This window comes from Bufo bufo, chromosome 1, assembly GCF_905171765.1.
Source record: "Bufo bufo chromosome 1, aBufBuf1.1, whole genome shotgun sequence".
NCBI lineage: Eukaryota > Metazoa > Chordata > Amphibia > Anura > Bufonidae > Bufo > Bufo bufo.
Window position 1 is genome coordinate 734990538 of NC_053389.1, and position 18209 is coordinate 735008746.

The 18209-nt window shown below is 45.5% G+C and overlaps 1 protein-coding gene across 1 annotated transcript in view; it reads right to left on the reverse strand.

Annotated features, from left to right (window-relative positions):
• Positions 1-11384: 11384 nt before the first annotated feature.
• Positions 11385-18209, reverse strand: part of MOB1A (MOB kinase activator 1A) — a 33091-nt gene continuing 26266 nt past the window's right edge. Inside the window, exons 5-6 of the mRNA XM_040414400.1 lie at positions 13281-13444; positions 11385-11655 (exon numbers count right to left, since the gene is read on the reverse strand). Of these exons, the coding sequence (XP_040270334.1) occupies positions 11578-11655; positions 13281-13444 (242 nt within the window). The 3' untranslated portion in view covers positions 11385-11577. The remainder of the gene's footprint in view (positions 11656-13280; positions 13445-18209) is intronic.

Below are 18209 nucleotides of genomic sequence, written 5' to 3' on the forward strand. Positions count from 1 at the left end.
CGCTGCCCTGGTACAAAGCCCCCGCAGCAGGCTGGTTTCCCTGTTAGGCTACTTTCACACTTGCGTTTTTCTTTTCCTGCATAGAGTTCCGTCACAGGGGCTCTATACCGGAAAAGAACTGATCAGGCATATCCCCATGCATTCTGAATGGAGAGTAATCCGTTCAGTTTGCATCAGGATGTCTTCAGTTCAGTCGTTTTGACTGATCAGGCAAAAGAGAAAACCGTAGCATGCTACGGTTTTATCTCCGGCTAAAAAAACTGAAGACTTGCCTGAACGCCGGATCAGGCATTTTTTCCCATAGGAATGTATTAGTGCCGGATCCGGCATTCAGAATACCGGAATGCCGGATCCGTCATTCCGGTATGCGCATGCGCAGACTGAAAAAAAGGTGAAAAAATAAATGCCGGATCCGTTTTTGCCGGATGACACCGGAAAGACGGATCCGGCATTTCAATGCATTTTTTCGACTGATCAGGCATTTTTAAGACTGATCAGGATCCTGATCAGTCTTACTAATGCCATCAGTTAGCATACATTTTGCCTGATCCGGCAGGCAGTTCCGGCGACGGAACTGCCTGCCGGATCTCTCTGCCGCAAGTGTGAAAGTAGCCTAACTGGGGCTCCTTTGGATGCTCCAGTTACAGTGGAAATAGTATATTAAAAAAAAGTCACTTATTGTCTCCCAAAGGTCTTTCAGTGACCTCTTGGGGACAAATTATGTGGTAAAAATATATTTTAAAAAAAGTAAAAAAATGATTTTAAAAAATTTGAAAACTAAATAAATTAAAAAATAAAAATATAAAGAAAAAAGTGCTTAAAAAAAGAGAGTGTTCACTGTCCCACCACAGTGTCTTTTTATGAAAAAGTGCAAAATTTAATTTTGCTTGGGGGACATATTATGTAGCAGAAATATATTAAGTTAAAAAAAAAATCATACATAAAAGAAAAGACACCCACACCAATCAAAACCGTCACCATTACCGCCCCATTCACGTGAAACTTTTCCTATTATATAGCAAAATACACAAAATAGAGAACTAATTATAATAATTTATTTTGGTGTCAGTTTGCATATTTAAAGAATAAGGAGCTGTAGTTTGAAAAAATATATACTTTTTAAAAACGTTTTGTATAGTTTCCCCCCCAAAAAAATTGTTGCAAAAATTATCTTCGTAGTCCAACAAATAAGATAGTTACAACCATTTGAACCACCATGCGTGCTAAATCACAAAAAAGTGTCTGGTCATTCAAGCGTTAACCAATAGGCGCCTTCCCCACTAGCAAGGTAATGTGCATACTGGTTACTGCAGGACACCTATAACTGGATTGGCAGGAGATGGTGATAACCAGTGAGCTCCGTCCTCTGCAATGAAGGAAACCGCCGATTTATAAATAGGAGGCAGGATGGAAGGAAATGTCGCCACTTTTCTGGTAAAAATGAGGCCTGGAGCATGGCCTCTGAAATAGAAAATACATACTTACCTGCTCCACTCCGCTCTGGTCCTCTGCGCTGCCCCCGCCTTCCGGTTCCTGCTCTGTTCACACCTGACAGTGCATAACCATGGTCACTTGCACGGCTTCAGTCAATGACACGCTGCTTGTGGCCACATCACCGCCTAAGCCAGTCATTGTCTGGAGTGGGGTATGACCATGTCCATGCACTGCCAGGTGTACACAGCGGAGGCAGTTTGAAGAACCGGAGAGGCGGGGAGCAGGTAAGTATAACTCTTCGGTTTCAGGGGCTATGCTGCAGCACAATATTTGGGACAATTACTGGGAACAAGTGTTCATAGGAGCGCTGATATCTGATATCTGGCCGGTATAATCGTGCAGCCGATCAGTCGATAAACAAGAAATCGCTCATTTGTCGGCTGATTTGCATATTTTATCAGGATGAAAGATGTCCTATTATCTGCAGCACGACTGTGGCAGCGATCACTCCTCCCCAGTCACTTTGCACTGGCTTGTGTAATAGGCAGATGAGCGCCGATCAACATTTTTTTTATTTGTGGCCCCCAGAGCGATGTGACAATGCGGCCCCCAGACCAAAAAAGGTTGTGCACCCCTGCCCTAGACAGTGCCCTCTATGGGTGCATTCACACTGTGTTTGCCATGTATGTTTGGCATAGGAGTCGGGAAAGTTCCCTGTGTGCAGGTCTGTCATATCCATAGGCCCTAGCTCACCTAACTGAGTCCACAGACTGGCATTTTGGCTTTAGTTGTGCCAGCATACATTGGTATTTACTGTGTAGAATTGCATAGTAGGTGATTACTCCATTCTATACAGGGGCGTCAGCAAACTAAAACATATACAACCCCCGTCTCTGGGTTCCGGCCTCATGGTTGGCCCTCAGGTGCTGCAGGTCTCATGTCGCCCCCTTCAACATCCGGTTTGACATGAGTCACGTGACCGCCACAGCCAACGACTGGCTGCAGCAGTGACTTGTCACCCATGTGTTGTCACTTGGTCACATGATGAATGGGTGACATGCTCGTGGTCTGCAGCCCCCACATCAAACTGGATTTTCATGTGGGGAGACCTGCGGCGCCCAAGGGGGAGCAATGAAGCCGGGAACCAGCAGCAGGGGTCAGGCCAGTATGTTGCCCACTGTGGGTACGGTCACTCTGGGGGTCTGCAGGAAAGGTCCCCAAGGGGTGAACAACCCCTGTAAGGCTACGTTTTGATGTGTGTTAGCATTGTGTGACATAAATGAACAGCGCCTTACAGACCCCATTGACTATAATGGGGTCCATTGGGTTTGGGTCAGGGAGCCTGGCAATATTTTGGCTGGATTTTTTAGTGGAATCTGTGACATAGACTCCTAATGGAGTCTCGGATGCAGAAGTGAACATGGCCTAAGGCCGCTTTCAGACAAGCAATGACATACTTCTCTGTGTTTCAGGCGAAAACAGGGAGATTTATCTAAACTGGTGTAAAGTAGAACTGGCTTAGTTGCTCATAGCAACCAATCAGACATCTCCTTTCATTTTCCAAAGGTGCTCTAAAAAATAAAAGGTGGAATCTGATTGGTTGCTGTGGTTTCCTTTACACTAGTTTTGATAAATCTCCCCTATGACTTTTAAAATGGACAACATACGTATGGAGTCTGTATGGTGTCACATTAGTTTGAATGTCTTGTGGAAAAATGGATAGAGATGGAAGATGCTGTGATTTTCTCTACATGGACTGAAGATACCAGTTTAGTTAAACTGAATGGGTCAGTGTTCAGTCCGGATGTTCTCCTTTCTAAACATTGACAGCACCCACACAGAAATATCCTCCATCTGTCAGCTTGTCATACTCCTGACTGGCCAGCAGGTGGACCCATTTGCTGTTTGCATTACTTCCGTGCCTTCACAGGAGACACTTCTCTTATACACAGCAGAATTCCATCCTACGAGATATTGGTTATTTTGTACAATCCTGTGTTGTACCTGCACAATAGTCATCACAGTAGGTGTCCGACTACATCGGGTAAACGACCGATGTGGACGCTCTGAGAAGCGAGGAACCCCTTTTTGCTGTCAGGTGAATGCCTATTGGCTAATTTTTGGGGCCTGTACTGGCGACAAGTTACATTTTTTATCTCTAGCCACATAATCACACCCTTGTCTCACTCCTCTGCCTCTCATTATGGTGGTGTATGAAACGCATTCACCATAAGGACCTTCTAATGTCACAGGGTCATGTGACTGTGCCCCTCACCCCGTACTGTGACCCCTTATACCCTGCATTGTGCCCTCTTACCACACCCTGTGCAGTGCCCCTAGTCATTCCCTGTACTGTGCCCTCTTATACCCTTTTATCCGGTCACGGTACAGAGGTGTTGTTCGGTCAATGTATGGCGGTGGTATCCAATATCTGGATGGCCATAACTGTATCCCTTTCCCTGCCCACGCCATCCTTTTTTAGACCTGGCATAAGCGGGAAAAATATGCTGATTGCGGTGCTAAGGACCTTTGCACCACAATCTGTGTCAGAAATACGCCTAATATAGACGTATTTCTATATAATAAATGACCACCTAATTGTATTATCATTCGGGGGTAGGGATAATATCTTTATATTATATAGATTCTAGTGTATTATACTGTGCCCTGTATTTCCCAGCAGAAAATGACCCTTGAGAAGCACAGTCCTCATCCCTGACCACAAGCACCAGGTAGCGCTCAGTCAGTACATGGCGGCCTCCCCTCTCCGCCACGCTGCTCCGCTGTGTACTGGGGCTTATTCTGACACTAGGGCTGGGTTCACATCCTATTTTTGCCATCCATTTAATGCATACCAAAAATGTATGCATTAACAGATGCCGTATAGTGGCGTCCGTTCACCATACAGTTCCATAGTAGAATTTTTTTTTACATTAACGTATGCATTTTTTAAATGGACTTTGCAGGATACAAAAAGGTGGAGTGCTGCACATTTGTATACATCAAACTGATAGGAAATAAAAATACTCTAGGCTCCAGCAGGGCACATTTTTGAGAGTTTCCCTTTAAGACGCATAAAAATGGCCCCTGGTTAAAATACATATTTTTTGTGGGAATTTTTGCTAATGATCCCCCTCAGGTATGTCACTGCCCATGTTGTGGGACTATTTGTGCACTCATAGTTTGTATTTGGTGGCTGCAAATATGACCTGAAGTTTTTTCTGGTTCACCTGCTATTAAAATCAATGGGCGCGATGCGAACGCACAGTTCACAAACATTTGATCCCGAGCGCGCGTTTGCGAATCATCCCGGCAGATGTTCGTCCATCACTACCACCAGCCTCCCAAAAAATCACAGTCACATCTAATTTTTTTCATGGACATAGGAAAAAAAGTTTCTGGACAGTTTGCGACCTTGGTCTGGATGATGGCTAATGGAACTGTGGGAACTGCTCATGCTTGTTGGATCAAATTATCCTCTCTACTGATGGTCTGGCTGGAGCCTGTGTGCTCCCACATAACCAAGGCATGTCTAGCACTCAACAATCTCTCGCCAAGGGGTACACTACCCAAAAGTAGCCTCTGAGAGACTTTTATAGGGCAGTGGCAGTGACTATGTCTCAGTCACAGATCTGCCTAAGACATAGCTGCATGCCTTTTTGCAGCAAATCAAGCTTTGAATCGCAGTCTCTAAAATGTATTGCCTCCGTGAAGGTAAAATCTGTTTAACCCGAAGTTGCGCGAGACTTCATAAAAATGTTTCAAATTAGCAATCCAAAGTCGGGTTTGGTACCGATATACCAGCTGGTGCCAAACCCATATTCGTATTCCGAAGTTGAAATGTTTTTAAAGACAGAAATGAATACCAAATTCATTCACTGAAGTCTCGCGTGACTTTGGGTGAAAATTTTTTTTCTCCACAGAGGGAAAATTGGCTTCTACCTCACAGGGTTTTTTTCCGCCTTCCTCTGGATCAACTTGCAGGATAACAAGCCGAACTGGATGGACAGATGTCTTTTTTCGGCCTTATGTACTATGTATGTTACTATGTTAATACAGAGACAGGTCTCCAGACAGCATTAAACCGGTGTTTGAATGGATAAACTTCGGATCTATGATCTGAGGCCTCTTGCCCACGACCGTATGCCTTCCGAGATATACGGTCTGTTAGCGGGCCATATGTCCCGGAGCGGCATTGATCGCCCGCACGGGAGCGCACAGCATCATAGACTACAATGATGCTAGTGCAGCACAATAGCCCCGCGGGCGGCCCGACGTGCACAGCATCATTGTAATCTATGATGCTGTGCGCTCCCGTGCCCACGATCAATGCCGCTCCGAGACATATGGCCCTGTCATTGCAACCGCTACTTACAAAAAAAATGTGCCTCGTGACAAAGTAATTCGTCCCGAAGCAAATTTTTGGGTAAAATTCGCTCATCTCTAGCTGTTAATGAAGTGGTGGCCACACATGCGCAGCTCCCTCCATTGACATCTAAAAAAGTTTTGTACAATTGCAGTTAGCAACAAATACAATAAAAGCAGTTATCCGCTAAGTTGATATAGATCCATTAGATTTACATTCCACACTAGATTTCACAGTGCCTTGAATAAGTATTCATACCCCTTGAACATTTTTTTTTCACGTTACATCCACAAACTAAGGCCTCTTTCACACTTGCGTTGTTGGGATCCGGCATGCACTTCCGTTGCCGGAGGTGCCCGCCGGATCCGGAAAAACGCAAGTGTACTGAAAGCATTTGAAGACGGAACCGTCTTCCAAATGCTTTCAGTGTTACTATGGCACCCAGGACGCTATTAAAGTCCTGGCTGCCATAGTAGGAGCGGGGAGCGGGGGAGCGGTATACTTACAGTCTGTGCGGCTCCCGGGGCGCTCCAGAATGACGTCAGAGCGCCCCATGCGCATGGATGACGTGATCCATGCGCTTGGGGCGCCCTGACGTCACTCTGGAGCGCCCGGAGAGCCGCACGGACGGTAAGTATACTGCTCCCCACTGCACTTTACCATGGCTGCCAGGACTTTAGCGTCCCGGCAGCCATGGTAACCATTCAGAAAAAGCTAAGTCGGCTCCGGCAATGCGCCGAAACGACGTTTAGCTTAAGGCCGGATCCGGATCAATGCCTTCCAATGGGCATTAATTCCGGATCCGGCCTTGCGGCAAGTGTTCCGGATTTTTGGCCGGAGCAAAAAGCGCAGCATGCTGCGGTATTTTCTCCGGCCAAAAAACGTTCCGTTCCGGAACTGAAGACATCCTGAACGGATTTCTCTCCATTCAGAATGCATTAGGATAATCCTGATCAGGATTCTTCCGGCATAGAGCGCCGACGACGGAACTCTATGCCGGAAGACAATAACGCAGGTGTGAAAGAGCCCTTAAATGTATGTTATTGGGATTTTATGTGACAGACCAACACAAAGTAGCAAGTATGTGTGAAGTGAAAAGAAATGATACATGGTTTTAATTTTTTTTAATAACTATAAATCTGAAAAGTGTGGCATGCATTTGTATTCAGCCCTCTGTACTCTAGGTGACTTCTGAAGGCAATTGGTAACACTGGATTTTATTTAGGCGTATCAATTAGTAAATAGAGCCCACCTGTGTGTCATTTATTCTCAGTACAACTACAGCTGTTCTGTGAAGGCCTCAGATGTTTGTTAGAGAACATCAGTGATCAAACAGCATCATGAAAACCAAGGAACACGCCAGACAGGTCAGGGATTAAGTTGTTGAGAAGTGTAAGGCAGGGTTAGGTTAACATATAAATATCCCAAGCTCTGAACATCTCATAGAGCACTGTTCAATCTATCATCTGAAAATGGAAGGAGTATTGCACAACTGCAAACCTACCAAGACATGGCCGTCCACCTAAACTGACAGCCCAGTGAAGGAGAGCACTAATTCGAGAAGCAGCCAAGAGGCCCATGGTCTCTCGGGAGGAGCTGCAGAGATCCACAGCTCCGGTGGGAGAATTTGTCTACAAGACAACTATTAGCCATGTACTACACAAATTTGGCCTTTTTGGAAAAGTGGTAAGAAGAAAGCCATTTTCGAAAGCAAGCCATAAGGCTTCTTTCAGATGGGCAAGTATGACGCCCAGGACTCGCAGCGCAGCACTGCCGAGATCGCAAAGCATTATATTGATTTATGATGCTATGTAATCCTTAGAATTTTGTAATGTATTGGATAACACTGACAGCATTATGTCAGTGTTATCCAATACAGTTCTGGAATGTATTTGATAACACTGACATAATGCTGTCAGTGTTATCCAATACATTACAGAATTCTAAGAGTTACATAACATCATAAATCCATCTTTATGTTTCCATGCAGATTTGCTTACCAAATTCCTGGGCGCTGCGCTCCAGGAAATACAGGTGAACTTGTGAATGGAGGCCTCTGATAAACAGGCCCATCCATCAGAGGCCATTATGGCAGTGCAGCGTGGGGTACAGGCGAGCGCTACTGCGTTAAGTTTAAATTCGGTATATTAAACCATTAGAGCCAAAGGCTTAATGATGCCCATTACTAGCTGCATGCATGTGCTGTTGCCAGGAAGTAATAGTGCCAACCCTTTCAGTACAGCGGATACTTGTACAGGCATGACTATACAAGAATCCCAAGGGGGGAAGACACCGCACACACCTCCTTAAGATGATCACGCTCCTTGCTCTGTAACATCACTCAGAAGCTAAACCTACTCAATGAAGAGATGCAGATGACAACATGAGTCAGGAGGGGCATTCAGGTCACAGATGACAAGTCAATCGTTCCACCCACAGCAGAAAAACAAGCAGCTCCGGGACTGACTGGTGATTATGTAATGTTAATCTGTCATTTATTCATCAGATTGCTGATCCGAGGTTAATGCCCAAGCGTTAGAATTATCTTCCGTCTCCGCGGGCTGGACCCGGTAGTCCAGTTCAGCCTCCATTTAATGTGAGCGCACGGCCAGACAGCGTGGCGCTCATTAACCCCTTGCACAATGGTGTATTGCTCCCCAATGCTGCACTTTTACCACATCTCTGGAAGTTTTGGGTCCAGAAGTGGACACAAAAATGTAAAAAAACAAAATATATTCTCCATGTATTTGAGAAGTTTATAGACAACGCTTCCTGCGCACATAGGGATGACACTCGCCGTCCATATCTCAGGTCAGTAAATATTCCAGTTCTTTAATCAGACACAGGAGTAGATATAAAAGACGAGTCTTTCCTTCCTTTCTCCGTCCACTCCGGTGCTTGGTTTATAAAACTGCATCAAACTGTGCGATTGCCGCCTTACACACTGCAGCCTTTTGTGGCTGGCATTTTTATTTTTAGCCCAAAAAAACACACCAGCTCCAGAAGTTTGATGATTATTAGCGGCTATGACAGTGTGTGGCAGTACCCCGATAGTCCATGATCAAGGGCACACCGTTTTTTAGATGCTGATTTTAGAGCATTTACACCTCAAAATCAGCTCCAAAAAGTACCTGAAAACAGCTTCCCGTTTCAATGGAAAGAGACAAGAAAAAATAAAAATAAAGGGGGGTAGCATGGCCTATAGTGGGGCACAATCAACAAAATCTCCCACTCTGTATGTGTTCACACCAAAAACCATGAGGTAAAAATGCAATTTTGTAGGCAAATTTTTAAAATCAGTTGTGTGAACATAACCTTACATGTTTTTTTTCTTTAAACAACCCCCCCGACTCCCAGATTGACCTGTAAAGCACACTTACCTGCTCCCCACTGCATGGTTTTGACTGGCACAGACAGGTGTCACATGCGCTGCTGCAACCGATGTCTGACCTCAGCAGTGACAAGTCTCCAAGCAGCATGTCACTACTGAGGCCAGTCACTGGATGTAGCAGTGCATGTGACCTCTGTGCTGAAGATTACATGCAGGGACTGAAGACAGCTGGGGTCCGACAAAGCCTGAATGGAGCGGCAGGCAGCTGGTAGGTTTGCTTCCCTTCACAGGTCTGGCAGCCAATCCTGGACAACCCCTTTAAGGCCACCTTCACATATATCCAGCAGTCCAGCTCAGTGCCCCTTCAGCGAGGAGCAAACACCAGGGGAGAATTGAAGGTAGAACTGATCCCACAGTTTTCTATGGAATTGTTCACATTGTGCATAACTATTAAACAGCGCCGGACAGAAAACTGCATGCAGTGTTGTCCCACCCAGCACTCAGTGTATAGACATGGAATCTGTGCGCTGAGGTGCAGTACACACAAGTTGTGTCCAGCTCCCAACCTGAAGTAGCTGGCCGGGTACAACTAATATAACGGTACTTTAACACTTGCGGCAGAGGATTCCGGCAGGCAGTTCCGTCGCCGAAACTGCCTGCCGGATCCGGCAATATGGACGCAAACTGATGGCATTCGTCAGATGGATCCGAATGCGGAGCCGTCTGACAAATGCACTGAAACACTGGATCCGCCTCTCTGGAAAAACTGATCCAGTATTCATTTTTTTTGCATTTTTAAAGGTCTGCGCATGCGCAGAGGGGAAAGCCGGATCAGTTTTGCCGGAGCACTTAATGCCAGCACTAATACACTTCAATGTAAATTGTTCAGGTATTTTTGGCCGGAAATAAAACTGCAGCATGCGTAAGAGGGACTGAACTGATGGATCCTGAACGGATTGTTCTCCATTCAGAATGCATTAGGATAAAACTGATCAGTTCTTTCCTGTATTGAGCCCCTAGGACCCCGGAAAACAAAGACTCTAGTGTAAAAGTACCCCAAGTGAAGTCATTTAAAGGGTTTTCCCATCTCACACAATTGCCTGGTGCGAGTTCAAGACGCAGCCGGCAAAGTGAGGGAGGGCGCACCTCACATGCGCAGCAGCCCTCCATTTATTACTATGGGGCCACCGAAAATAGCCGAGACTGGCTTGGTTATTTTCACTGGCCCCATAGAAGTGAATGGAAGCGGTGGCTGCGCAAGCCTGGTGCGCGCCTATTCATTTATATGGGGATTCAAAAAATAACCAAGCGCATCGCTCGGCTATTGTCGGTGGGCCAATAGGAATGCTTGGTGGTGGCTGGAACTGCCGGCTTTGTTTACAACATAGGTGCGGGTCCCAGAGGTGGGACCCACACCCATCAGACAATATGGGAATAACCCTTTAAATACTCTGCTCTATGGCTCATACACACAGCACTTGAAAGGTTAACGCACAATCTGCATCTATCACACTAGAGATCTGCAGTCTGTATCGGTAGACATGATACCGCAGCTCACTGCCTATGATTTACGTTACTTCGTACTGCGTCTCACACTCGTTGCATTGATCGTACTTTTATTTTTTATTTGATAAAACAGAAGATAAGTCCACTTCACCCCAGAGAACCAAAGCTCTCATTATCTTTATCATAGCAAATTTAAAAAAATAGATATTCATTGCAGGAAGGTAAACGTCTTCCAAAAATCGGAATATTAGACTTGTATTCAATCCATCTGTTCATCACATCTAAAGCATATAAAAAATAAAAAAAACACAAGTAAAGTAAAAAGACTGAAGTGGAAGAGCAAAAAAAAAAAAAGAGGAGTAAACCCCCAATGTTCTTCCACTGGACCTTCAATGCCCATGTCTGGTTTACCTGCCCCCACCCCGTTCCACTGCAGAACAGGATCTACATAAAAGCATTTTCTATCAATAACACAAAAAACAAAACAAAAAAAAAACATTAAAAAATAAAGTTTGTTGTACATGAATATAAACTGTACATAGAGCAGGAGAAGAGTAACGCAGAGGTGAGTACAGTGGTATATAGAAAGGCCATGTCCATTGGTTGACTTGCAACAGACAAAAAATAAAAATTAAAAAAAAAATAGTGGAGATTAAGATTTTCTCAGCCCCTAGCAGAAAACCTGCAGACGTGAAGACGACTCAAGCGCCTGAATGCACATCTAGTGGAGTGTTCCTTTAAAGCATCTCTATAAAAGTTCATACAAAAATAACACAAGGCAATCTCTATGTAAAAGACGACTTCCAGTGGCGCCTCCTCTGGGAATGCAGTTGTACTCGGAGTCCTTCAGGTAGAGAATGGTTATAGGACAAAGGCTTGCCCGCTGGCATGAGCCGTGAGAGGAGACCGGCGCTGGCAGGAGGGACGCCCTCCTCCCGGCTTATCTGTCTTTGGATCCCAGTTTCTCAATGAGTTCTTGAAGGGGAGCCAGCTCTCGGCGGTCAATCAGGTTAAACTCCTGCAGAAAAGGGACAGACGGTAACATCTACTAGTCAATGATCGGATCATTTGGAGGGTGCGGTGGTAATCTAACTTGATCAGCTTTCGATCCCATAGGAATACAGTGATGTCACCCGATCCAGTACTGCACAGAACCGCAAGCCATTCTGAACTGCCCTAAGGTAAGTGGCCGCAATTACCTGAGCAAGGGTCGGGATGTCAGCATCCTAGTGAGGAGCGATGCACTGATGCCTGGTGGCATAATTTAGGCAAAATGGGGCATTGACTCAAATACTTTATTTTGCATTGCCTCTACTTTATTAATAGATGAAGCAATGACTGATTAGACTGGAGAAACCCACTACAAAATCCCCAGGAGACTGGAGTTCCCAGTACAATGGTCATCGGATGGTGAAGGATCATCAGCGCTTTACCTAAACCTCCACATAAAACACAACTAATACTACATCCACATCTGCGGTGGGTAAATTCGGTGGTCTGTTCCAGCAGAGGAGCAGACTACCGCAATTACCGTATCCAGCATATCCAGTCATGGCTTCACTGTAATGGAATCAATCAGGGCCCAGCAGCAGGTCCATCAAATCTTCACCTTTATTGGGTCATATTAAAAGTGTAACATCCAGCGCGGTACATAGTAGCCTGCTCATGTCACATAGACGCATGATATCATCAGTCATGGCATGACCAAGGATAGCACGCCTCTATCCAAAATGCGGAGGCCATGATGCTCCACGCTGGACGTGATGCCTTTAATATGATCCAATAAAGGTGAAGATTTAATGGGCGTGCTGTATCTGTAGCCGAAGCGTCTTCCCATGCACCGTCCCAGACATGGGGTCAGATATACTGGAATTATAGAAGTGGTGAGCTGGACTTTCCTGGTCTCTTTTTCACTTACTGGTTGTCAAGACAATCCATCAGGAATGGCAGTTTTCTGCTGGAAAAATATGCTGCGGTATTTTTCGGGCATTTATGCTACAAGCCTGAGGGATCTGGGCAGTGTGTGGCTATGGTAATCCCAGTAGTCCGCTCCATCTGACTACCAGATTCACCAAATGCAGATGTGAACGTAGATTACTAGGGTTGCACCAGGTATCGAATTATCGATACTTTTGTACCAGTATTGATCCGATACCGGGATTTGCCTTTTACCGATACTAGGCTGCACTACTGCACAGCCTAGTATCACAGAACATGGCACTCGCTGCTCTCAGGAAGCAATGTGCCGCTGCTGCCACCAATGGCAGGAGAGAGGGGGAGGAGCTGTGGCCACTGCGCCACCAAACTATTATTACAAATACAGGAGGCAGGTGCCGGCGGCAGAATCACATAGCCAGCACCCGACCTCTATGACACACAGGTCCGGCTCCTGAGGGGTTAACTGCCGCTGATCGCAGCTCCCTGTCATAGAGGTTGGGTGCTGGCTATGTGATTCTGCCGCCGGCACCCGCCTCCTGTATTTGTATTAGCCAATTAAGATAACTAATGTTCATCTCTCTCCCCCCCCCCAACCCCAGTATTAAAAACATTGGTGGTGCAGTCGAAATTTTGGTATCGTGACAACCCTACACATTTCTATAAATCTGTGCAGGGTCCTGATAAGTCCGTGCCCTGCGCTCTCACCTGTACAAAGAAGATGAAATGTTTGAATGAAGTGTTGAGATGTGCTTCTTCCTGTAGCTGCATAACAGAGTCAAAGTGCTGGTGATAGATGTGGGCGTACACCCGGAACAGCCGCTTCAGTATGGTCTTTGCCACCGACATGAAGTTCTTGGGGAAAGGGACACCTGGGCACAGAGGAGACAGAAAACAGAATTACATGCCATTTCCAGCAACATACGACCTTGTGTTTCACATGGATTTGCTGCACCATTTGCAATGCAAAATCCCACCGTAATTAAGAAGAAACCAGTCAAACCTGCAACATGTTCTGAAAAGACCGTATTTTTGGTCCAAGTCCGACCCACATTTCTTACAGATTGCACACGGACCCATTTATTTCTATGGGTCAGCAAAAAAATAAATAAATGAAAAAACGGACAGCACATCTACAAATTATAGAACCTGTCCTAGTCTTGTCCATTTTACGGACAAGAATAGGGTTTGTTTTTTTACAATGGGTCCCACGAAAATTGCAGGATGCACACAGCTCGCATCTGTATGTAATGGATCCGCAATCTGCGAACTGCAAAACGGCTACAGTCGTGTGCAGGATGCGTAAATGATGATGGGACGTTGAAAACCCCCATTCTCATGTGCTGTAACCTATGGCCATCTCAGGATACAGTACATGGGGTTTGTAGTGGGTTCTATTAGTCTACTGTGTAAGGAGGTAAACCGAACATCCCCAACCACCTTTGGGGAAAAAATGTTGGGCATGTTGGATCTACCACAACACCTCTTTTAGGTCTCATGCACAGCCATGCCCGTATTGCGGCCTGCAAACAGTGGGTCCGCAATATACATGCACTGGCTGTGTGCACGCCGTATCACGGAAGCGGACCCATTCACTTGAATGGGTCCGCAATCTGGAAGGAGCGGTGCAAAATAGAGGCACAGAGTGCTTCCGCGGGGTTTCTCTCCGTACCTCCACATTGCAAAAAAATAGAACATGCTCTATTTTTTGCGGTGCGGACGGATGAATGGGTCTGCATCAGTCTGCAGAGATCGCAAACCGGAGTGAGAGAATGTGTCAAAACAGCCAAATACGACAACATAACCAAATACATGGCTGGCTGCAGCCCCGAGAAGATGGCCATGGTAGCGCTGGATGGGAAGGCTTTGAAGAGGAGGCGGTGCTCCATGCGTCGTCTCCTGCAGAGCGGCAGCGCAGTGGAATTACTTGAATGGAGCATGTGCTTATTACACTGCACTTCTGAGACCATGTGCAGTGTAATGAAGAGGAAGCAGCGCTCGCATGGAGCACCGCCTCCTCTTCAAACAGCTGATCGGGGGGGGGGGGGGGGGGGTGCCGGATGTTGGACGCCGCACCAAACTGATATTGATGTCCTACCTTGACAATAGGACATCAATATATATGACAGGTCGACCCCTTTAAGCCACACCACTATATCAGTTCAGTGGTACACAAACCACGGATTCGCAAAACAGATACTGGCTGTGCGCGTTCTGCACTATTGTAAAAACACCTACCACCGGCCACAAACTGACAAAAACACGACAGTCTCTTTTTTTGCCAGACAGTCATGTCTTCACGGACGCAGACAGCACACGGGTGACATCTGTGTGTTGTCCGCATTCTGATCCAGAAAAAATGGGGATCGGACGTGGACTGAAAATATGGTCCTGTGCATGAGGCCCAAGTCTGTTACTGCGCACTACTAACGCAGGAGTCCTCCATGACACAGGTCAGACATGGATCTTGCATGGAGCGATCACGCATGAGACATACGGACACCTGGGTGGCAGTGGATGGCCGCTGTATGTTTAGTCAATCACAGACCGCGCCATTCTTCTATACAATACTAGACGCAACCCAAGTACATCATTTAAGTGAATAGTCTAAACTGCAATACCAGACACAGTCCATGGATAGGAGTGGCGCTGTTCCAGAACCTTCTTGTTTCATACAATGCTGACTCCTGAACATTTATCAGTGGTGAACACAGGGTTATCAGAGAGACCATCTTCTTCAGAGAAAACACTTCTGACCATTTAGATAATGTCACATACACCGGTAGCAAGTCCGCAAAGAAAATTATTTAACCCCTTTATGACCAGATCACTTTTTAGTGATTTTGTGTATGTGGTTCAATTCTAACAGCTGCAGAAAGATAAAGGGGTTGCATGGCAGCCAGCCTCCATTCAGGCCTATGGAGCTGATGGAAATAGCTGAGCGCTGGCCCGGCCATCTCCGGCAGTCCCATAAAAGCAAATGGAGCAGTGGCCCCGCTTGCGCAGTGTGCTCTTCCATCATTTCTACGGAACTTCGAAACTAGCCGAGCTTTTTCAACATAATGGGGGAGATTTACTAATCAAAATGCACCAAACGTTTACAGTTATTTGCGCCAAAGAACTGGAGCAAATGCCATATTTGCAGAATAATTTAGAAGAATGGTGAGAAGCCCAAATTCACAAAGTGGCAATAAAAGGTGGCATGGGGCAGCATGAGAAAGCAGAGTCTCCCATGCCCCGCCAGATTTACCATAATATACATCAGAAATTGTAGTGAACTATAGCTCAATTCTACACCGTGACGGAGTTATGAGGAAATGGTAGAGATTTGATAGATCTCCCCCAGTGTGTCATCAGAAAACGACTCATTGTTTGAATCATGTTTTTAGGTTTAAAAAAAAATAATAAATATTCTTCTATCTCCATGGTCCTGTCGCTGCACTGTTCCTTGCAGGACCAGGAAATAGGTTGGTCCCATGACCACAGAGAATGATGACAAGCCGGAGTAGCTTGACCACTACGTCACAGCAGCAATGTACCATTCATGCCACTGACAGCTGAGAACGTGGACTGGCGGCAGAGACCACAGGACCTGAACTTGAAAACAAGACAAAAAAAACGGATCCGCAAAAAACATGGATGACGTTGTGTGCAGTCCGTATTTTGCGGAACAGAATGTCCAGCCCCTAATAGAACAGTCCTATTCTTGTCCGTAATGCGGACAATAAAAGGACATTTTTTTTTTTTTTTGTAATTAGATTTATATGGCACATCCACAGAACGTCCCAACACCTATCTCCCTTACAGGGTTCTCCAAACCCCATCCCGCCAGGTGAGTAAGCCAATGCACCCAGACTGAGAAGAAATGGAGAGATGTGCGGCTCTTTCCCTTCACGTCTACTAGAGTTGCAGAAAAAGCTGAGCAAGCGTCATCACACATTCTCTATCTGGATGTGAAGCCACCACCCTGGAGATAGGCGCAGCCTCTGGAGGCGGCACCTGCACTGACATTTATGGCTTACCCTGTGAGAATTGCCCCTTAAAAGTTTGGAGCGGCTGTATTTACAATATTAGGCAACTGTGGGATCATACGAATCATAAAAAGGAGGAAACTAATGACCACACTGCAGGCCCCGTCCAGCACCGGACATAATGGAGAACACGCTAAAAACAGAGCAAAATCAGCAGGACTCAAGTGTCTGTACTTCACGATTAGGCAACATCTTTAGTTTCATGTGCACATGGGTTTGACTCAACTTCCCTTTTTGTGAACCACAAGCAAACAACGGAATTAAGACATTTTCGCAAGCATTCACAAGCTCAGCTCATGCCGCAGGAAATCGCTTATATTGAAAGCAAAGTCCCAGTTGGAAGCAACTTTAAATAACACTAAGAAGCTACTCACAGGGTTTCCTATAGGCAGGAACGATGAACGTCTACCGTGTCCCTCTGCATAAGAAAACATAGCCAATCACAAAAAAAGGTAGGACAACATAGTCCGATATATGCCGAAAGAACAGTCTTAGCATACACCGGGCATCAGAGGTATAAGTCAGGGAACGCATGCATCAGACGTCGCCATAGGGAAGCTGTGAAGAGAGTCTGAAGCTGGCCATACATTCAATAGCTGTTGGCCAAACAATCTATCGACAGACCGCTCTCTCTCCCGTCTTCTCCATACATATACATGTTAGGCTAGGCCGAACGTCTGTATTCACACACAAACCTGTGACTCCCATGAATGGGAACCATCCATGAAGCAAACCATCTGCACCCCCAAAAAATTGAGCATGTCCTATTTTTATGCAGTGTGGAGGCACAGACTGAAATGCCATGGAAGTGCTCAGTAGTGCTTCCGTGGCCTTCCACTTCGTATCTTCTGGGCTGCAGACCCATTTAAGTGATTGGGTCCACATCCATGATACGGTGCACACACGGCTGGTGCCAGTTTGCTGTTCGTGTGCATGGGCTCTTATGGTGGTGGCATATCTCCCTGGAGAACAAATACATTAGGCCAAAATATTCATCTCAACCGATCCTTTTCTCCCCCGATCTCATCTGTTGGGGGATAGTCAGAAGCTACACACATTGTGTCGGCCAAACATACCTGTTTGAGGATTTGGCCAACAAAAGTATAATCTGCATCTGCCACAGATTTTTTTTTTTACGTTATAAATTTTACAGCATTCATTTTTCGGCATAAATAACATAATATCTTTATTCTCTGGGTCAGTAGATTACAGTGATACCAAATACATCATTGTTGTTTTTTTTTTACTACTTTTGTGCAATAAAACCCCATTTCTTTTAAAAAAGAAAAACTTTGTATCTCCACATCCCAAGACCCATAACTTTTATTTGTCCTTCTATGGAGTTGTGCGAGGGCTTGATTTTTGCTGGACAACTTGTAGTTTTCATTGGTATTATTTTGGGGTAAATAACACTTATTATGTTTTTTTCGGTGGCGACTAAGAAAATATTTGCAATTCTGGCTTTTTTTTACGGCGTTCACCTTAGAGGATGATTTAACATGATATTTGTGTAGTGCAGCTCGTTACAGATGCGGCAATAAAAAACCTGGGGGAGATTTTATTTTTGCAATTTTTTTTTTTTTTGTCATTTTCTTCATTTAATACA